The sequence below is a fragment of the Rana temporaria genome, chromosome 6, assembly GCF_905171775.1.
Source record: "Rana temporaria chromosome 6, aRanTem1.1, whole genome shotgun sequence".
In the NCBI taxonomy this organism is placed as follows: Eukaryota; Metazoa; Chordata; class Amphibia; order Anura; family Ranidae; genus Rana; species Rana temporaria.
In genome coordinates, this window is record NC_053494.1 from 34,050,398 (window position 1) to 34,073,292 (window position 22,895).

General features: G+C 44.2%; 1 protein-coding gene across 1 annotated transcript in view; it reads left to right on the top strand.

Annotated features, from left to right (window-relative positions):
* The window catches only part of IFT140 (intraflagellar transport 140), a 164,866-nt gene that overhangs the window by 16,845 nt on the left and 125,126 nt on the right, over positions 1 to 22,895 (top strand). Inside the window, exons 6-9 of the mRNA XM_040356657.1 lie at positions 4,854 to 5,029; positions 9,581 to 9,672; positions 17,296 to 17,402; positions 19,942 to 20,087. Coding sequence (XP_040212591.1) covers positions 4,854 to 5,029; positions 9,581 to 9,672; positions 17,296 to 17,402; positions 19,942 to 20,087 — 521 coding nt within the window. The remainder of the gene's footprint in view (positions 1 to 4,853; positions 5,030 to 9,580; positions 9,673 to 17,295; positions 17,403 to 19,941; positions 20,088 to 22,895) is intronic.

The window sequence follows — 22,895 nt, forward strand, 5'->3', positions numbered from 1 at the left end:
TAATCTACGCCAGCCGCAATGGAAGCGCCACCTAGCGGTCAGCCAAAACATTGCAATCTAAGATAGGACGGCGCAAGCCGTCCTATCTTAGATATGTTTAAGTGTATCTCTGTTAGAGAATACACTTAAACATAGGTCGGTGCAGATTCAGAGTTAGGTCGGCTTATCTGTAGATAAGCCGGCCTAACTATTTCTGAATCTACCTAAGAGTACATTATATACTACAGTAATAGAGTGGATTACAAGATTTTACAAGCATTTTAACTAAGTTCACACTGGGGATTCCTAACAGGCAGGTCGAGAGAGGGGAAGAGAGGGGTAAGACCTACCCCAAAAATAAGCCCTACTGTGTCTTTTGTTACCAAAATTAATATAAGACCCGGGCTTATTTTCAGGGGAAACACGGTATTACCAGTAGTATCCGTGTCTGTAACTTGCCATAATTGTTGCAAAGAGTCAAAATAATGGGACAGGTTCAGTGCTGCATTTGATTACAGCAGTTAGTGGTGTTTGCAAGCTATGTCGAGAATGTCTGTGCATTGCATTTTGGTGCAGAGTCCTTTAACAGTAATGGTGGGTATTGGCTCCCTGTTGTGAGAAATTGATTAGTACCCAATGCATTTGGTGCAGAATCAGAAATGTCATATATTTTGATAAGTCATTAACTATTAAAGTGGATGTAAACCCAATTCATGAAATTTGAGCTGGGCACATATATCTGCAGTATTTTGTTATCTCTCTTCAAAGAGCGAAGTCCTGTAGCTCTCTACTGAACAGTTCTGTTATCAGTCTGATAACAACTGACAAATTCTCTGACACATCAGATAAAAGCAGCCTGAAATTTCTGTCAGGGGAGGTTGCTAAAATAGATTAGCAGGGAGTTGGCCCTGTTACATAACACCTCTGAGAGTCTCTGCCTAAGTGGAGAGGGGGTGTGTGCCTTTCCTCCAATCAGCAATTGAGACAAGGTTTTTACCCCAGATCATGCATGATACAGCAATTGTCTGATGTTTGAGGAGAGAATTTAGGTTCTGCTCAAGGTACTATTGATTTTTGGAACAATACGAAGAGCATCTAAATGGTTTCCATACCTCATCAACCTCATTTCAGTGGGAATGACCTGATCAAGAACACCAACAAAAACCCCGGATGAATGTGTGTGCACTCCTTGGTATACTGAGCACCTTTTGTAGATCCCATTGGAACTAATTACATTTAGCATCTTAGTAACTTCTGTGGTGAGATTTCCCTATAGTTGCCGCCCTTTCCCACAAGACTATAACAAAGTTGTCTTGCTTTCAGCTGGATTCCCAACTGTTTGTTAGCTACAGTATGTATTATGGAGCTCTCATGGGCAGAGAGACACATTTTTGGCATTGTTAGATCCACCATAGTTGGACAAAACTGGAAACTGGTGCAAGTTTCTTGCCAGCAGAGGGCCAGATTCCCATAGATCAGCGGATCTTTAGATCCGCGTAATCTATCTGATTTAAGATCCGCCGCCGCAAGTTTTAGAGGCAAGTGGGTAATTCACAAAACACTTACCTCCAAACTTGCGGCGGCGGATCGTAAATCCCCCGGCGGAATTCAAATTCCGCGGCTAGGGGGAGTGTAGTATTTAAATCAGGCGCGTCCCCGCGCCGATTTAAATGCGCATGCGCCGTCCGCGAATTTTCCCGGCGTGCATTGCTCCCAATAACGTCGCTAGGACGTCATTGGTTTCGGCGTGAGGGTAACTTCCGTCCAGTGCTTTTGTGAATCGACGTACGCAAACGACGTAAAAAATAAAATAAAAATTTGATGCGGGAACGACGGCCATACTTAACATTGGCTGCGCCTCATAGAAGCAGGGGTAAGTATACCCCGGGAAAACTCTTACGTAAACAACGTAAAGTGACTGCGTCAGGCCCGCGTACGTTCGTGAATTGGCGTATCTCGCTGATTTACATATCGTCGCCGTAAATCAGCGAGAACGCCCCCAGCGACCATTTTTAATTTGCAGTTAAGATCCGACGGTGTAACACAGTTACACCTGTCGGATCTTAGGCATATCTATGCGTAACTGATTCTATGAATCAGTCGCATAGATACGACCGGCCTTACTCAGAGATACGACTGTGTATCAGGAGATACACCGTCGTATCTCTTTGAGAATCTGGCCCAGAGTTATTAAGAGATCCAAGAAGCCAGCAAGTGATTCCACTTGCCAGTGACCACTGCAAACAAAATTATCCATTTCAAAATGAAACTGTGGCCAAACTATAAACATTCAAGTATTAACATGTTCTTATCCAGTGGAAAATTTGTTCAAAACAAACCCTCATTGAGTGCTGTAACTACAGACACTCTGGAGTAATTCAAACTTAAAATTTACCCCAAAAGTACTGAAGTTATTTGCTCAGCATCCCCTGTTACTCTCCCAGCGGGGAGGATGAGCCAAACACACCTGGGTTCTATTCATGGAGGTTCAACTGAACATATAAAAAATTTGGATGCAGATAGTGACCCCCATTGACGTAAGTCACAGCTGATCACGTGGTAAGGAGCCTCCATCAGAGAATACTTGCTACGATCGGAGATGCAGAGTGTCAGAGTGACACACAGCACCACTGATCGCTGTCATATGACGCCCAGTCAAGATAACTGAAACCCCGGCCGTCACTCTGCTATAGGCCAGGCGGGAAGTGGTTAAAGTGGTTGTAAAATTCAGAAATTAAATATGAACAAAGCACACCCCTCTATAGTGTGTACTTATCTCAATCCAGAGCACCAAGCATCATTTATGTCCGCTGCTTCGTTCCTCTTCTATAAGCACGAGTCACTTCTGACAAGTTTTTCTGACACCAAAAGAAAAATGATGACTGGGAAGGAAGCTCCAGCTGTTTTACTGCCTCAGTTCTGTTCCTGTGTGCTGTGTAAAGGGCGGTGTGTCTCATACCTCCAATCGGCTCTAAGAGCTCTCTTCAGTGGTATAACTTCAGGTGTCCGCCCCCTGCTTTTCAGAGCTTAGAGATCCTGTGGAAATTCTGGACTTTAAATGCATGTTGGGAAAAGATAAACATGTACAACTTTATGTAGGAGGATTAGTTTAATCTCTGTGTATCACCTGAGGCCAATCACTTCACTGGGTACAGATGAGGGTTTACACCCACTTTAAAGGGTTTGTAAAGGTACAATTTTTTTTTTTCGTAAATGGCTTTCTTTACCTTAGTGCAGTCCTCCTTCACTTACCTCATCCTTCCATTTTGCTTTTAAATGTCCTTATTTCTTCTGAGAAATCCTCACTTCCTGTTCTTCTGTCTGTAACTCCACACAGTAATGCAAGGCTTTCTCCCTGGTGTGGAGTGTCGTGCTCGCCTCCTCCCTTGGACTACAGGAGAGTCAGGATGCCCACTAACACACAGCTCCTTTCTCTATCTGCTACGTAGAGAGCGTCCTGACTCTCCTGTAGTCCACGGGAGGTGGCGAGCACGACGCTCCACACCAGGGAGAAAGCCTCGCATTACTGTGTGGAGTTACAGACAGAAGAACAGGAAGTGAGGATTTCTCAGAAGAAATAAGGACATTTAACCGCTTCATTACTGGGCACTTAAACCCCTTCGTGCCCAGACCAATTTTCAGCTTTCAGCGCTGACGCATTTTGAATGACAATTGCGCGGTCATACAACGCTGTACCCAAATTATATTTTTATAATTTTTTTCCCACAAATAGAGCTTTCTTTTGGTGGTATTTGATCATCTCTGCGATTTATTTTTTTTGCGCTATAAACAAAAAAAAAACAGAAATTTTTGGGAAAAAAACACAATATTTTTTACTTTTTGTTATAATAATATCCCAATTTATTTTTTAACATTTTTTTTCCCTCGGTTTAGGCCGATACGTATTCTTCTACGTATTTTTGTTAAAAAAAATCGCAATAAGCATATTTTGATCGGTTTGCGCAAAAGTTATAGCACCTCAAAATAGGGGATAGATTTATGATTTATTTTATATTTTTTTATTTTTTACTAGTAATGGCGGCGATCTGCGATTTTTTTTTTTTATTGTCAGGCCTGCGATATTGCGACGGACATATCGGACACTTTTGACACAAATTTGGCACCATTCAAATTTATACAGCGATCAGTGCTATAAAAATGCACTAATTACTGTAGAAAATGTGACTGGCAGGGAAGGGGTTAACACTAGGGGGTGAGGAAGGGGTTAAATATGTATCCTGGGTGTGTGGGGGGAGGAGACTGACTGGGGGAGGTGACCGATGCTGTGTCCCTATGTACAAGGGACACAGATCGGTCTCCTCTCTCCCTGACAGGACGTGGAGCTCTGTGTTTACACACAGAGCTCCACGTCCCTGCTGTCACCGCCGATCGCGTGTACCCGGCGGACATTGCGGCCGCCAGGTACACGCATCGGCTTCCCAGCGATGCGCCGGCACAGTGTTTACCCGCTGCGCGCCCCCCAGTGGCGCGCGTGGGTAATGCACAGAAAAAGACGTCCAAAGACGTCCACTCGGCACTTGAGAGCCGCGCTGTGGACGTCTTTTGTCTATAGCGCGGATCTCAAGTGGTTAAAAGCAAAGTGGAAGGATGAGGTAAGTGAAGGAGGACTGCACTAAGGTAAAGGAAGCTATTTAGGGGAAAAAAATTGTACTTTTACAACCCCTTTAAGTCGGTATAGCAGCCAGGCACCAAAGTGGGATTATTAATGAGAGAGATTGAAGTATAAAAATTTTTTTTTTTTTACTTATAACTGCTGGATAACATGCTTTGTGGCTTTCTTTGTTTAATTCTGTAGTATATTGTGTAAAAAAATGTATGCAAGCTTTTTAAACTTGGATTCCTCTTGATTCCAGGTTCGATACACTGGGTGAATGAACAGGGTAAAAGTATGCAGATAATTGGTATGGACAGTCCTGTGCGCACACTGCTTTTCATAGAGAAGAAATCTACGCTGGTTGTGATCTCTGAGAACTTCCTGCTCTTGCGGTTCTTCATAACTCCAGAAGGGGACGCTGAGGAGATCTCAAAGGTGAGCTTAGACCTAGAGGACTCCTGTCACTATGGCACACAGCTAAATACGTGATGGGAGATGCACACCCCTCACTGTCCATGGCTCAGAGGGACCCTGTGGATTTTCATTTAGAGAGAGTCAGTCAAAAAGCGAGCTGTCACTGCTAATCTTTCTTATTAGAAGGCCTAGTACTCTCTTCAAAATAGTGCACTGGAAGCACATTGTATTATTATATAGCAATTTGAAAAATATATTTTATATGCATAATGAAAAATTGAATAAATTATCAATTTAAAAACAAACAAAACAAATTGACCAAAAAGTTTAGGCCCAGATTCTGAAAGGGCTTACGACGGCGCAACGCCATGTGCGCCGTTGTAAGTCCTAATCTGGGCCGTCGTATCAATGCGACTGATTCTTAGAATCAGTTACGCATAGATAACCATTAGATCCGACAGGCGTAAGGCTCTTACGCTGTCGGATCTTAAAGCGGTGGTTCACCCTAATGAAACATTTTTTTTTTTATAGCATTAAATTAGGCATAGTAGCGCGAGCTACAGTATGCCTGTATTGATTTTTTTATCCCCGTACTTACTGTGCAATCCTCTATAGAAGATTCCGACTCCCTGCGGGGAATGGGCGTTCCTATCAAGAGGGAGGATGATTGACGGCCGGCTATGGCACGTCACGCTTCTCCGGAAATAGCCGAAATAGGACTCGGCGCTTCACGGCGCCTGCGCATAGTCTGTGCGCAGGCGCCGTATAGCACCGTGAAGAGCCAAGACCTGTTCCGGCTGTCTTCGGGGAGCGTGACGTGCCATAGCCGGCCGTCAATCATCCTCCCTCTTGATAGGAACGCCCATTCCCCGCGGGGAGTCGGAATCTTGTATAGAGGATTGCACAGTGAGTACGGGGATAAAAAAATCAATACAGGCATATACTGTAGCTCGCGCTACTATGCCTCATTTAATGGTAAAATGTTGTTAGTGTGGGTGAACCACCGCTTTAAATGCACATTTTTTTTCCGCCGATACGTGTCGCCTCTGTCGTTTTCCCGATCGAGTATGCAAATTAGCAAAATACGCGAATTCCCGAACGTACACGCGGTCGACGCAGTGAAGATACGACGTTTACGTTAGATTTGCGACGTGTAAAGTTGCCCCTGCTATATGAGGGGCAACCAATGTTAAGTATGGCCGTCGTTCCCGCATCGAAATTTAAAAATGTACGTTGTTTGCGTAAGTCGTCCGTGAATGGGGCTGGACGCCATTTACGTTCACGTCAAAACCAATGACGTCCTTGCGACGTCATTTCGCGCAATGCACGTCGGGAAATTTTAGGGACGGCGCATGCGCAGTACGTTCGGCGCGGGAACGCGCCTAATTTAAATGATCCACGTCCCCTACCCGAATCATTTGAATTAGGTGGGCTTGCGCCGGGGGATTTACGCTACACCGCCGCAACTTTACAGGCAAGTGCTTTGTGAATCAAGCACTTGCCCGTAAAACTTGCGGCGGCGTAACGTAAATGAGATAAGTTACGCCGCCGTAGTTTTACTCCATTCTACGGGAATCTGGGCCTTAGTTTCCCTTTTAAGTGAGAAAGTTTATGAGAGTGAGAATTTTCTAGATTATGGTTACATTTATGGGTGGTATTTGGTTGTAACATGACAATTCTCCTACTTTTCTATCTTGTCTGTGGCGCTTTATACAGTGCATCCGGAAAGTATTTGCAGCGCTTCACTTTTTCCACATATTTTTATGTTACAGCCTTATTCCAAAATTGGTTAAATTCCTTATTTTCTTCAAAATTCTACAAACAATAGCCCATAATGGGGTAAAAATCAAATAACATGTTATTATTTATTATACAGAGGAACCTCGGATCGCGAGCAACGCGATTAACGAGCAATACGAGGAATTATTAAAAAAAAAAATCCTGATTCGGTTTGCAAAATGGATTCAAGCCTCTGCGGTGTGCAGTACCGCATTTGGCCAGAGGAGCGGAGCCAATCGGAGCCTTCATTAAAGCAGAGGTTCACCCTAAAACATCTATATACCATTACATGCAGCATACTTGCGTCAGCTACAGTATGCTGGTATTTTTTTATTTTTATCGCTGTACATACCGTTATATAGTTCATTTTCTTTTCTTACTCCAGCTGGGAATAGGCGTTACTATGAAGAGGCGTAGATGATTGACGTGCGGAAAAGGCGCGTCACGCGTTCCGAAAATAGCCGATCTGGGACTCTGCTATATACGGCGCCTGCGCAGTCAGCTCTGCACGGCTCCTAGTGTGTGCGCAGGTGCCGTATATAGCCGAGTCCCAGATCGGCTATTTTCGGAACGCGTGACGCCCCTTTTCCGCACGTCAATCATCTACGCCTCTTTATAGGAACGCCTATTCCCCGCGGGAGTAAGAAAAGAAAATGAACTATATAACGGTATGTACAGCGATAAAAGAAAAAATACCAGCATACTGTAGCTGACGCAAGTACCGTATTTATCGGGGTATTGCGCACTCCGGCGTATAGCGCGCACCCCTAATGTTGACCCTAAAATCCTGTAAAAAAACATTTTTTTACATTTTACTACTTACAGTTTTGGTGTCTTGCCCAGCGTCCATCGGCGGCCTCGTCCGGTCCGGCGTCCGTCTGCGGCCTCGGTGGTGTCCTCCCGGCTTCTCGCGCGCTGTCTTCATGTCGAATCCCCGCTTCCCGCGCTCAGTTTGAAGCCTCCGCCGACGTATACCGAGCGCAGTACACTCGGGTATATTCGGCCACGCTCGGCTTCTCACGCATAAACGTCACAGAGCGTGACTACGAGCGAAGCCGAGCCTGACCGAATGTACCCGAGTGTACTGCGCTCGGTATATGTCGGCGCAGGCATTCAAATATCGGCGTATATCGCGCACCCACGATTTTGCCCTGATTTTCAGGGCAAAAAAGTGCGCGGTATACGCCGATAAATACGGTATGCTGCATGTAATGGTATATAGATGTTTTTTAGGGTGAACCTTAGCTTTAATACTCGAGTTCCCGAGTGTTTCTGAGGCTTTCCAAGGGTTTCTGAATGCAGCCGAGTAATTCCAAATTTCTCCGGCGCCCCCCCAACTCTGGCCACATGCGGTATTGCATGCCATAGAAGTCAATGTATAACAAATATTTTTAGTTTCCATTGACTTCTATGGGGAAACTCGCTTTGATATGCGAGTACTTTGGATTACAAGCATTCTCCTGGAACAGATTATGCTCATAATCCAAGCTTCCACTGTATTAAAGTGTTACTAAACCCAAAACATAAAAGTCAGTCTGCATATGCAATAACGCATGCTTGTTATACTCACTGTGCAACCTAAGGGGATAATCCTTTGCATTGTGTAAAAAGGCCCTGTCTTCTCTGGTCCTCTCCTTCTTCCACTGTCCACAATTCATCTCCTGATAGTACAGAGCCTTGAAGTCACTCTGCACATGCTCAGTTTGGTGTGTATTGCTACAGAGTTTTTTTTCCCTGGGAAGGTTGCATGTGATCAGCACAGGGCCAATCAGCACTGTCCAGACAGAGGGTCAGGGGTCCTGCAGCCTCATAGGACACAGTCGGAGGAGAATGAAAACTCCTACAAGCTTTAACCAGCATCCAGCCAGACACTGATAGAAGTCACAAGGCTGCTATATACTGCTAATGAGAAAAGATATTCAGCAGTTTATATTTACTAAAATAATTGCATTTACATGAAATATGGAACATTTCAAGGGGTATGAATACTTTTTCAAGGCACTGTATACCCCGGGCTAGATTCAGAGAGAATTTACGCCGGCGTATCTATTGATACGCCGCGTAAATTCAAATCTGCGCCGGCGTATCTTCTTTCTGTATTCAGAAAGCAAGATACGCCAAAATTTGCCTAAGATCCGACTGGCGTAAGTCTCTTACGCCGTCGTATCTTAGTTAAATATTTACGCTGGCCGCTAGGTGGCGCTTCCGTCGATTTTCAGCGTAGAATATGCAAATGAGCTGGATACGCCGATTCAGAAACGTACGTGCTCCCGGTGGAATTTTTTACGTCGTTTGCGTAAGGCTTTTTCCGGCGTAACGTTGCTCCTGCTATATGAGGAGCAACCAATGTTAAGTATGGACGTCGGGCCAGCGTCAAATTTTGCGTAAGTCGTTCGCGAATAGGGCTTTGCCTAAATTTCGTCCACGTCTAAAGCATTGACGATTTGCGCCATAATTTCGAGCGTGCGCACTGGGATTCTTTCACGAACGGTTCGTTAAAGAGGTCATTTACGTGGGGTCATGTTTTATTTACATAAAACACGCCCACCGCTTGCAAATTTGAATTCGGCGCGCTTACGCCGGCTCATTTACGATACGCCGCCGCAACTTACGGAGCAAGTGCTTTGTGAATACTGCACTTGCCCGTCTAAGTTGCGGCGGCGTAGCGTAAATAACATACGCTACGCCCGCACAAACTTACGGCGGGCTACGTGAATCTAGCCCCCCATCTCTAACACTTTACACCCTGTAATATATGGTAGCTTGTCTCAGTGTTCTGGTTGCGCCCCACAGGTGAAGCTGACTGGGAGGATCGGGAAGACGACGGACATTCTTTGTATTGAGAAGACTCTGCTTGTTACAGCTACAGGAGAAAGTGTCTTAAGGTAAACCTTTGTTTAGATCTATCGCATACAGCGGGGAAAGTCCAGCACACTTTATTGGCACAAATAATCTGCCATATTATTTATCAGTGGCAGAATGTTTTTCATTCATATTTTAATAGATTTGTTTGGGTGCAATCAATTCAAGCACAGCAATATTATTGGCTCTAGCATGTGTGTAATGATTGATGTCATTGGCTGACCTTGAAGTTTAGGGTTGGGAATGGCATAAAGTAGAAGCTAAAGCTATAAAACACCAGCAAACAATACAAAGTTGGAATACATATAGTGAACTGGTTTGACCTATTAAAGGATTTGTATTTCTATCCACCCTGTTCTGCGATTTACACAGCTCTGCCACACAATAGAGCCATGTTTGCGAACCTCATTTTTCTCTTTCATTCATAGACGGACACAGCCTTCATTGACCTTAGGGTTATGCTTCTTCCTACCAGGAGATAAATCTCCTGGTAGGAAGAAGCATAACCCTAAGGTCAATGAAGGCTGTGTCCATCTATGAACTCAGAGAAATGGATTTTACGGTGAGTACAAAAATCCTTTTTTTTCTACTACAGGTGAACAATAAAAGTATGGTCACATTTCTGTCTGTGTTTGGACAGTTAGGCTTCTCGCAGAAAAGCTGTACGCTTACCACCTCCTGAAAAGCAATCTGCTGTGGGTCGTTTTTCAGAGGACGGTATAGCGGTGACTGATAAGCATTCAGGAGGCGCTATTGTTTTTTGTTTTCCGACTATGAGCAATAATGAGCCAAACATTTGACCTGTGGTTGCGATGCGGCCCTATTGATATCAACGCGTGAGTTTAATGGGTGGTGCCACCTGTTAAAGGGGTTGTAAAGGTACAATTATTTTCCCTAAATAGCTTCCTTTACCTTAGTGAAATCCTCCTTTACTTACCTCATCCTTCCATTTTGCTTTTAAATGTCTTTATTTCTTCTGAGAAATTCTCACTTCCTGTTCTTCTGTCTGTAACTCCACACAGTAATGCGAGGCTTTCTCCCTGGTGTGGAGTGTCGTGCTCGCCCCCTCCCTCCGACTACAGGAGAGTCAGGACGCTCTCTATGTTGCAGATAAAGGAGCTGTGTGTTAGTGGGCGTTATATATATATATTTAAAATTATTATTAAAAATGCCATAAAACTATCCCCTATTTTGTAAAGGCTATGGCCCGGATTCTCAAACGAGTTACGCCAGCATATCTCCAAGTACGCCGTCGTAACTCTGAGGCCCCATACTCACGACCAAACATGTCTGCTGAAACTGGCCCGCAGGCCAGTTTCAGCAGACATGTTTGGTCGTGTGTAGGTGCGAGCGGGCCGAATTCCAGCAAACATTTGCCCGCCGGGCCTTTTCCCAGCAGACAAATATTCCTGGACTTGTTTTAAAACAGCCCGCTGGAATTCAGCCCGCTCGGACATGTACGGTCGTCAGTACAGACCTACCGTACATGTCCAGGCGCCCGCCGTCCCTCGCATGCGTCGAATGACTTCGACGCATGCGTGGAAGCATTTTAAAGGCGGGCCGCCCACGTCGCCGCGTCATTGTCGCGGCGACACCGCGTCATCGACGCGGCGACACCGCGGACACGCCCCGCGTATTGTTTACGCGCGGACTTCTGTACGATGGTGTGTACAACCATCGTACAGAAGCCCTCTGGCAGACATGTATGGTGAAAACGGTCCGACGGACCGCTTTCACCATACATGTTTGTCCGTGTGTACCCGGCCTGAGTCCGAGCCGTCGTATCTATGCGCCTGATTCTTAGAATCAGTTACGCATAGATTTGTATTAGATCCGACCGGCGTAAGTCTCTTACGCCGTCGTATCTTAACTGCATATTTACGCTGGCCGCTAGGGGCGTATACGCTGATTTACGCCTAGAATATGTAAATCAGCTAGATACGCAAATTCACAAACGTATGCCCGGCCGACGCAGTACAGATACGCCGTTTACGTTAGGCTTTTCCCGGCGTAAAGTTACCCCTGCTATATGAGACGTACATGAGGTGTACCAATGTTAAGTATGGACGTCTTTCCCCCGTGTCGAATTTTGAAAATTTTACGTCGTTTGCGTAAGTCGTTCGCGAATAGGGCTGGGCGTCATTTACGTTCACGTCCAAAGCATTGGCTTCTTGCGGGTTAATTTGGAGCATGCGCTCTGGGATACTTTCACGGACGGCGCATGCGCCGTTCGTAAAAAGCGTCATTTACGTGGAGTCACATAAAATTTACATAACACACGCCCACATCTACCAAATTTGAATTAGGCGGGCTTACACCGCCGCAACTTTCGTTTGAGAATATGGCACTTGCCTGTAAAAGTTGCGGAGGCGTAACGTAAATAGGATACGTTACGCCCGCACAAAGATACGCGATTCTACATGAATCCGGGCCTATAACTTTCGCGCAAACCAAACAATAAACGCTTATTGCGATTTTTTTTTTTTTACCAAAAATATGTATAAGAATACGTATCGGCCTAAACTTAGGATAAAAAATGTTTTTTTATATATTTCTGGGGGATATTTATTATAGGAAAAAGTAAAAAATATTGTTTTTTTTTTTCAAAATTGTCGCTCTATTTTTGTTTATAGCGCAAAAAATAAAAACCGCAGAGGCAATCAAATACCACCAAAAGAAAGCTCTATTTGTGGTTAAAAAAAGAATGTTGGTTTTGTTTGGGAGCCACAATGCACGACCGCGCAATTGTCAGTTAAAGCGACGCAGTGCCGAATCGCCAAAAGGGGCCTGGTCCTTAATGGTTAAAGACCAAGTTGTGGCATGTAAAGAAGGAAATAATTATTCATTTTTTTCTGCCTGTACCTCCTAAACACTGCTGTGCCGCAGGAAAATTGTCCACTAATCTCTGTACAGACACTGATACAAGAGTCAATCTATTGTGTCCCCCGCAGTGCTCAGTGGTTTCTCCCGCCAGCCTCCATGTTACTACAGGATAGAGTAATAACGTGGAATTCAGCAGGAGGAACCACTAACTTTTACGGGGGATCACTACCTGTGTTTTTGGGAGGCAGGAAGTTCAGGGAAATACCACTGAGAGGGCTGTAGATACCAATAAAAATCTGTCGGGTTCTAATCCTCCCCCACACTATCCAAAATTACATTTGGTTTGGCTGCAGTTATAGATTAGGGAAGGTTTATTTTAGGTTGAATAAATATAACCCAAACATTGGCATCTCTAACTGAAAATGTGGTGAAAAATGCATAAGTAGTGGTTGCATCTAATGGAAACCACATGTCCGAATGATCCGTAGACGCTGAGCTATATAGGCAGTTGAAATTGAAGACACAATTTTTTTTCTTCTTTCCTGTAAGGCCTCATGCACACTGGACGTTTTTGGACATTTTTACAGCAGCTGTTTTTGGCTGTAGACGTTTTTTTTTTTTTACAGTCATTAACCACTTAAGCCCCGGACCTTTAGGCAGCTAAATGCCCAGGCCAGGTTTTGCGATTCGGCACTGCGTCGCTTTAACAGACAATTGCGCGGTCGTGCGACGTGGCTCCCAAACAAAATTGACGTCCTTTTTTCCCCACAAATAGAGCTTTCTTTTGTTGGTATTTGATCACCTCTGCAGTTTTTATTTTTTGCGCTATAAACAAAAATAAAGCGACAATTTTGAAAAAAATTCAATATTTTTTACTTTTTGCTATAATAAATATCCCCCAAAAACATACATACATTTTTTTTTCCTCAGTTTAGGCCGATACGTATTCTTCTACCTATTTTTGGTAAAAAAAATCGCAATAAGTGTTTATCGGTTGGTTTGCGCAAAATTTATAGCGTTTACAAAATAGGGGATAGTTTTCTTGCATTTTTATAAAAAAATTTTTTTTTACTACTAATTGGCGGCGATCATCGATTTTTTTCGTGACTGCGACATTATGGCGGACACTTCGGACAATTTTGACACATTTTTGGGACCATTGTCATTTTCACAGCAAAAAGTGCATTTAAATTGCATTGTTTATTGTGAAAATGACAGTTGCAGTTTGGGAGTTAACCACCAGGGGGCGCTGAAGGGGTTATGCTTCACCTAGTGTGTGTTTACAACTGTAGGGGGGTGTGGCTGTAGGTCTGACGTCATCGATCGTGTCTCCCTATAAAAGGGATGACACAATCGATGCAGCCGCCACAGTGAAGCACGCCCCTAGCAGCTGGCGTAAATAGACAGCTAAGATACGACGGCGCAAGTGTATCTCAATTTGAGAATACACTTACATTTACGACGGCGCATATTCAGAGTTACGACGGCGTATCTACTGATACACCGGCGTAACTCTCTCTGAATCTGGCTATTTGTGTGTAGGCAAGACTGATGAAAGTCAGCTTCATCGGATTTCCGATTAAAAAATCCATCGGTTTTTAGACCATCGAAATTCCGATCTTGTGTACAGGGCTATAGGCTGTTATCAGCAGTTTTGGGCAGTGGCGTTTTTGAGCAGTAAAAAAATAAATAAATAAAGACTAGTGGGTTCTGAGAGACGTTTTTCAGCTGTAAAAACGCTCTAATGCGGATAAACGTCAATAAACGCTCAAAAACATCGCTTTCCAGCGTTTTTAACGCTTTTGATCCATTAAAAAAATATATATATTTTTGGACTTCTATATAGGTAAGCCTAGAATACGGCTTACTTATAGGTAGTGGAAACATCTCCTAAACGTGCGCCGTTTAGAAGATATTTCACTTGTAGTCCGCCGAAAATGTTAACGGCGCATGCGCGGGGAAGAAACGAAACTCTGTGCAGTTTCCATCAGGGTTTACTTCCTCTTTAAATTGGCCAGGGTTTTGACATGCTTACTTTAACTACTTGCCGACCTGCCGCCGTCGTTTTACGGCGGCAGGTTGGCTCCCCTGCGCGAGAGCCCGTAGCTCTACGTCGGCTCTCTCGCAGGATACTAGGGGCGCGCGCGCCCCCCGCTCGCCCCCGAGTCCCATGCGCGTCACCCCCGGTCACCCGCGATTGCTCGTTACAGAACGGGGACCGGGAGCTGTGTGTGTAAACACACAGCTCCCGGTCCTGTCAGGGGGGAAATGCTGATCCTCTGTTCATACAACATATGAACAGAAGATCAGTGATTTCCCCTAGTGAGGCCACCCCCCCCCCACAGTAAGAACACACCCAGGGACATACTTAACCCCTTCCCCGCCCCTAGTGTTAACCCCTTCTCTGCCAGTTGCATTTTTATAGTAATCCAATGCATTTTTATAGCACTGATCACTATAAAAATGCCAATGGTCCCAAAAATGTGTCAAAAGTGTCCGAAGTGTCCGCCATAATGTTGCAGTACCGGAAAAAAATCGCTGATCGCCGCCATTACTAGTAAAAAAAATATTAATAGAAATGCCATAAAAATACCCCCTATTTTGTAAACGCTATATCTTTTGCGCAAACCAATCAATAAACGCTTATTGCGATTTTTTTTTAACGAAAAATATGTAGAAGAATACGTAAACTGAGGAAATATATATTTTTGGGGGATATTTATTACAGCAAAAAGTAAAAAATATAATTTTTTTTCAAAATTGTCGCTCTATTTTTGTTTATAGCGCAAAAAATAAAAACCGCAGAAGTGATCAAATACCACCAAAAGAAAGCTCTATTTGTGGGAAAAAAAGGACGCCAATTTTTTTTGGGAGCCATGTCGCACGACCGCGCAATTGTCAGTTAAAGCAACGCAGTCCCGAATCGCAAAAAGTGCTCTGGTCTTTGGGCAGCAATATGGTCCGGGGGTTAAGTGGTTAATGTCTAATGTAAAACCTAATAACGACCTTCTCTTATTTGCTTCCCTGTGGTCTGTTAACCGCTTAAGGACCGCCCATGCCATATATGCGTCGGCAGAATGGCACGGACAGGCATTATCACGTACCTGTACGTGGCCCTTTAAATGACCGCGGGTCCAGCGGACTCGATTGCCGCGGGTATCCCTGAGATCGTCTCACGGAGGTATAGAGCGGGGAGATGCTTGTGTAAACAAGTACAACCTTGCTCTGCCTAGTGAGAATGGCACTGATCTCGGCTCCGTGTACTCGGAGCAGAGATCAGTGTCATGTGACACAGAGCCCATGCCCCCTACAGTTAGAAACACAATGCAGGGAACACTTAACCCCTACAGCGCCACCTAGTGGTTAACCCTTTAGCTGCCAGTGTCATTTTCACAGTAATCAGTCCCAAAAATGTGTCAAAAGTGTCCGATGTGTCCGCCATAATGTCGCAGTCACGATAAAATTCGCTGATCGCCGCCATATTGTATGACATACTGTATGCTTTTAATGTCACAAGTGAGTAATAATTAACTTTACAGCAATGATGAATGAATTAAAAATTAACCTATCAACCTTTTTTGTTACATGACATTTAACTGTCATCTTGTCCTTTTATTTTCTTATCCTGTCCCAGTAGAATAAAAGAAAAAAACATTTGAAAGACAATAACATAAATGTTCTTGCTTCAGATTTGGGACGTGTGTTGGGTGAACTCCCCATGAACCAATGAGATGATTTGTAAAATGATACAGTGCAAGAAATTCTAATTAATTACAGTGTTACTATACCCACAACAGTAAAATCAGTCTGTATATGCAGTAAATCATGCTTGTTATACTCACTGTGGAACCTAAGGGGTTAATCCTGCACATTGTGTAAAAAGGCTGTTTGATCCTGGCTTCTCTGATCCTCCCCTTCTTCTACTGTCCCCAATCCACCTCCTGATAGAACAGAGACTAGCGGACAAGCTGCACATGCTCAGTTTGGTGTCTATTGCTAGAGAGGTTTTTTTCTTGGGAGAGTGCATGTGATCAGCACAGGGCCAATCGGCACTATCCAGACAGAGGGCCAGGGGTCCTGCAGCCTCATAGGACAGCTAGAGCAGAATGAAAACTCCTCCTACAAGCTTTAACTAGTGTTTAGCCGGACACTGATAAAAGTCACAGGACTACTCTGCTGATGAAAAAAGGTATTTAGCAGTTGTATATTTACTAAAGCATTTCCATGTTCTGTGTATCGAAGGAGACCAAATACAGTGGAACCTTGGTTTACGAGTAACGTGGTTAAAGAGCATTTTGATAGATGAGCAACTTTCTTTAAAAAATCCTGACTAGGTTTGTGAGTGCTGTCTCGCAAAAGGAGCAGAATTTAAGCTAATGGGGTGTGCAGTACCGCATTTGGCCAGAGGTGCTGGGGCGCCGGTGACACTCGGAACGGATTGGAGCCGTTTGGAAATACTTGGAATCACTCGTAAATACTCTGTTCCGGGTGTTTCCGAGCTTTTCAGAGGGATTCCGAGATCAGCTGAGCATTTCCGAGGCTCTCTGGCACCCCCCACCTCTGGCCACATGTGGTATTGCATGCCATAGAAGTCAATGCGGAACAAATTATCTTTGTTTCCATTGACTTCTATGGGGGAAACTCGCTTTGATATGCAAGTGTTTTGGATTACAAGCATTCTCCTGGAACGGATTATGCCTGTAATCCAAGGTACCACTGTATAGTGATTGCAAGGTCCTGGGTTTATATCAGTGCAACCAGGATAGTGACAGCTTCTACACAACCAATGGTGATCTATCCTAATCTATGAAATGTATTTTCAGATTCTGGGACCTGGAGCGAGATGACAATTATGTCTTATTCCTGGATGAACAGTTGGGATTTGAAGCTGAGGAGACCATTAACTGTATATCTTATTGTGATGCTAAAGGTAACCCGTCTCTCAGCTAGCTGCTGTCATATTAGTTATCCCTGTATATTGTGCCCCGGTATATTTATGAGGTTCTGTTATGTTTAAAGCCCAACTCAAGGCTGGCCACAAAAAATAATAGTGACAGCCCCCCGTATACTATAATACACTACTCATTTTTATCAAGAGGGATGTAATAGTGACAAATATTTACCTTACACATAGATTCTGTAGCAGGTGGCTCTCCTGTCTTCTCCTCTTCTGTCCTTGTATGTGGGCAAGCCCTCAACATCACCATGTACAATGCAGCACCCACTGGTCCCGATGTGTCTAGAAATAATTTGTGTCACACGTGCACCTCCACCTATCTATGCACTCGCCAGATAAATAGCCCTGTACGATTTGAAAGTAACTTTTTTTTTTTTTTTTGTATGCCTGAGCTATTCTTTGTGGTTCTCTTTGTATACTGGTCTTTATAGCAGCACCAGCTTTAGAAATGTATGTTTAGGGTGTGCCCCCCAACCCTTTGTTTCTTCACCTATAGCAGCCCCCTTTCCCATAAGGCAAGCAGGACTACCAGTACTCGATTTCCCCCAGGACTTATACAGAATGCTATAGTGCCTGGCTACCATTCCATAGCAGACACACCGCCAACAGATACCTGCAGCTGGCAGACAGGCAGAGGGGGTCAATGACAGTCCAGGAACATGGCAGGCAGGGTTCAAAATAGTCGAGGTCAAATCCATATTTAAAAAGGCAGGCAAAGCTCAGAGAATAGTTTAAGTTCCAATCAAAGTCATAAACAGGGAAATCGCAACTAGTAGGCAGCACAGACAAATGGGAAGCTTGAAGATAGTTACAGCACTATAACGAGCATGAGACTACAGGCTTGGCTGGCTTAAATCACGTTTGGTCTCCACCCAGAGACTGACTGCATCATTCACCTTGCAGGTAGACAAACAGACAGGGAGAATGCATCACAGTCAAAACCAGGATGCTGGAATGAGATCAGCAGCTTTGATGGAGCAGGAGCGCTGCACGCTTCTGACAGTTCTGTCTTAGCTGACATGAATTGAAAAGGTTTTTTTACTCACGACTCCTGCAGCCAAATAGGTTAACAGAGAGAACTGGTAAATATTAGTAGCAAAAGAGCAGGAGTGATCAAATTTGGCAAATTTACACATTCGTTTTATTAATAAAATTTAAAGTGTATGTCGAGCCAAAAATCTTTTTTCTAGTTTTGGATATAGTGAGGAAGGATTAGAACTGTTGGGTTTTTGCTGAAATCTAGCAAGAAATGTACACTCTTTTCTGTCACGTTTACACCTAACATAGGTGGTCAGACACTATAGCTGGCTTCTGTGTTCCTCACTTATAGCATCCCCCTTTCCCAAAAAGCAAGCAGGCTTACCGGTACCCCCCCAGGAATTGTACACACTACTATAGTGCCTGGTTACCACACCAGGGCATGCATGAACTGAGCAAAGAAAACAGGTACTTGCAGTTGGCAGACAGGCAGAGTGGTTCAATGACGGTTCAAGTAAAAGGCAGGCAGAGTTCAGAGAATAGTCTATATCTGATACAAGGTCATACAGAGGGAAATCCAAACTAGCAGAGCACGGCAGACAAACAGGCAGCTTGATTAGGTATTTATACAATCTACCACAAGCATGAGACTGATGGTTTGGCTGGCCTATAACAGGTTTGGTCTTCACCCAGAGACTGACCACATTAATCACCTTGCAGGTCGACAGAGAGACAGGGAGAATGCCACAGCCAAAACCAGGATGCTGGAACGAGGAGCAGAAGCGCTAGACACTCCTGACATTTTTCTAAACTGTTGACAGCAGTTTCACCAGGCACAAACCACACACTACTGAAGAAAAGCTTCTTGTATCTGACTGTGTTACTGGAGTTGTTCTCACTTTTTGTCTGGTAAAACACTAGCAGCATGCTTCCCACTGTGCATGCGCGAGCCGCCCTGCACTGTGTAAATGGTGAAGTGTCCCCCCTGCCTGCAACCTTCTGGAACACGTCACAGGTCCCTGGATGCTGCGGGACCATTCACACAGTGCATTATGGGCTGGAGGCTGTGAAGCCACAAAACATCTATAATATTACAGAAAAGGTCGAGGTGATAGTGACCGACAACCATATACTAAAAACGGCTTTTAAAAGTGTTTATCTCTGTGATGCACTTTATCTAACATTCCCAGGTATTTAAATTGGGACATTTCTTGCCCCTTTCTGCACTTAACAGTGACATGGGTGGTTTGCTGCACTGAATTCCTATTCCCTAGAGCAGGGATATGCAATTAGCGGATCTCCAGCATTGTCCAATTATCTCCCAGTTTGTAGGAAAATGTTGTTTGTAATATCTCTAAAATGCAAGTAGATAGAAATGTCTACAATAGATTGGTTGGTGAAAGTGTTTGGATAAACCTATAGATTCAATTTGAATATTTTAAATGTAATACTTCTCATAGAGCCCCTGAATCTGATTCTTTTGTAAGCTCCCTCGTTCTGATGTTTTCTAAATGTAGTCTTTTGTACACCTCAGCCATGTTGGCAGCTGGAACCAGTAAAGGCAAGGTCGCCATGTGGAGCAAAGTAACTGGTGGGCCAAAATCTTTAAAGACCGATGGAAAAGACAGCTGGAAACTGAGGACCCCAACAGAACTAGAGGGCAACATTACTCAAGTACAGGTAAGCTTATGAATGGAAGATTGATATTAATGGGTTCGTCCATCCAAAACTTTTTTTTTTTTTTTGGATAACATGTGGAAACCCTGGGCTAGATTCAGATAGCCCGCCGTAAGTTTGTGCGGGCGTAGCGTATCTCAGATACGCTACGTCGCCGTAACTTAGTGAGGCTGGGGCTGGATTCACAAAGAACCTGCGCCCTAAGTTACAGCGGCGTATCGTACATCTGCCGGCGTAAGCGCGCCAAATTCAAATTCTGAAGCGGTGGGCGTGTTTTATGTAAATAAAACATGACCCCACGTAAATTACGTTTCTCACGCGCCGTCCGTGAACGTATCCCAGTGCGCATGCTCCTAATCGCGTTGCAAATAGTCAATGCTTTCGATTTGGACGTAAATTACGCAAAGCCCTATTCGCGAACGACTTACGCAAACGACGTAAACTACGCAAAATTCAACGCTAGCCCAACGTCCATACTTAACATTGGCTACGCCTCATAGAAGCAGGAGTAACGTTACGTCGGAAAAAGCCTTACGCAAACGACGTAAAAAATCCGCCGGGCGCACGTACGTTTCTGAATCGGCGTATCCAGCTCATTTGCATATTCTACGCTGAAATCGACGGAAGCGCCACCTAGCGGCCAGCGTAAATATGCACCCTAAGATACGATGGCGTAGGAGACTTACGCCGCTCGTATCTTAGCCTAATTTAAGCGTATCTGGTTTCCAGAATACGCTTAAATTTACGACGGCGTAGATTCAGAGTTACGACGGCGTATCTACTGATACGCCGGCGTAACTCTCTATGAATCTAGCCCCCTGTTTCTTTTTAACAGATATGCAGAATCACATTAGAGAGATTTACTCTCACTTCCTGTCCTGCTAATGTTTTCACACCAGGCAGGAAGCCCAACAGCAACACAGATATATATATATATATATATATATATATATATATATAGGTTGAGGAAAAGGTATGGGATGCCCAAATAACAGATCACTTTTGCCATCGTTATTAAAGAATTGTTGAATCAGTTGATGATGGACTAACATTTATAGTCTCAACTCCACTCCTCCTCTGCACAAACTCCTGCAGACTGTTACTCCCAGGACTCTCCTTCTGCACAAACTTCACTGTTAGTCTTTCTGCCCCATCATCTTTACACTGCACCAGGGATCACTCTGAATAATCCCTGATGGTTGCTGAACTTTACTGAATTCTGATAAGCCAGGGGGCTGCAGTACCCCTTCTTGATGGCCTAGTTGTTTAGCAGCATTAAATAGTTGGTGGACTACTGATCCCAGCCAGCCCTTCTTGCAAACCCTGTGTCCTCAGGCCACAGCGATTTGACACAAATCCTCAGTCTCTCCTCCTGGCCTTGCACCCAGCTCCCCTGGCATGCCTCCTCCAGATATCCACTGTGCCTCACTTACCGAACTTCTCCTGCCCTGGGTCCTTGATGAAGAATTTACCCGGACATGCTTACCGAGTGTATTTGCTGTATTAATGTAAAAGCGGCACATAATTGTGAAGTGAAAAGGAAATTATAAATGTTTTTCAATTTTTTTTTACAAATAAATATCTGAAAAGTGTGGCTTGCATTTGTATTCAGCCCCCTTTTTCTCGGATACCCCTAACTAAAATCTAGTGGAGCCAATTGCCTTCAGAAGTCACCTAATTAGTAAATAGAACCCACGTGTGTGTCATTTAAAGGGGTTGTAAAGAATTATTTTTTTTCGTAATAAGCATCCTTTACCTGCAGACATTCCTCTTTTCACTTCCTCATTGTTCGTTTTTGCTCAGAAGTTGCTCTATTTCTTCTCTGTTCTGTTCACTTCCTGCTTGTCTGATTGTTACTCACCACCGTGACGGGAGGGTTTACTGCGGTGGTCAGTAACGTGCTCACCCCCTCCTGGGAACTACATCTGTGTGGCAGGACGCTCTCTACGTGTTAGAGACTTCAAGGAGGTGTAAATTACTGGGCGTGCCGCAATTCATACTGGGAAATGTAGTTCTTACATGAACGAGCGCCACAAACCAGGAAGTGAATGAGAGAAAAGAAACTAGAATGCCGGAGGTGATATAGATGAAGGAATTTAATAGATATTTACTCGTTTTTTAACAGAATCATTACACTATTCTGTCTGTCTACCTTGCAAGGAGGGAGAGCCAGGTCAGTTTTCTTGCTGTTTCTGGCTGAGAAAACCGTGCGTGTGTAAGAGGCTTCAAACCCATTTCTGGTCAAAATTAGAACAGCCCCTGTTTCTCCTGCTCACCCCACTCCCTTCCATTCACAAAAATATAAATTAAGCACTTGGTGATTTACCTCAATCCAGTGCTGGGAAGAGGCATCATGCATGGTCATGTGATGGTGGATTAAGGCTCAATCCACCGTCACATGATCATGCATGATGCCTCTTCTGGAACTGAAGACCAGTGCTCTACAGATCCAATGCTGCAGTCTCTGCCTGTCACCAACATGTCTTGTTGCCACCAACCTCTCATGTAATCATCACATCGCCACTTTTGTTGTGGGGGGTGTGACGGTATCGGTATGATATCCCCGTCAAAGATTCCCTTCTTCCATAAGAACATCACCCAATATTCCACTAGGAGGAATATTCCTGAGATCGCCCATTAAGCCACACATTAGTCCAGGCTTACTGCTAGAACAAGACAGACTTTAATGTTATATCACACAGCTTATATGTCATTTCCAAAACTGTTACAATGACAAATCTCCGCCCCCCTCACACTGGGGCTTCCATACAGATGATTAGACAGACACGACGGAGCCGATGCTGAAAACAC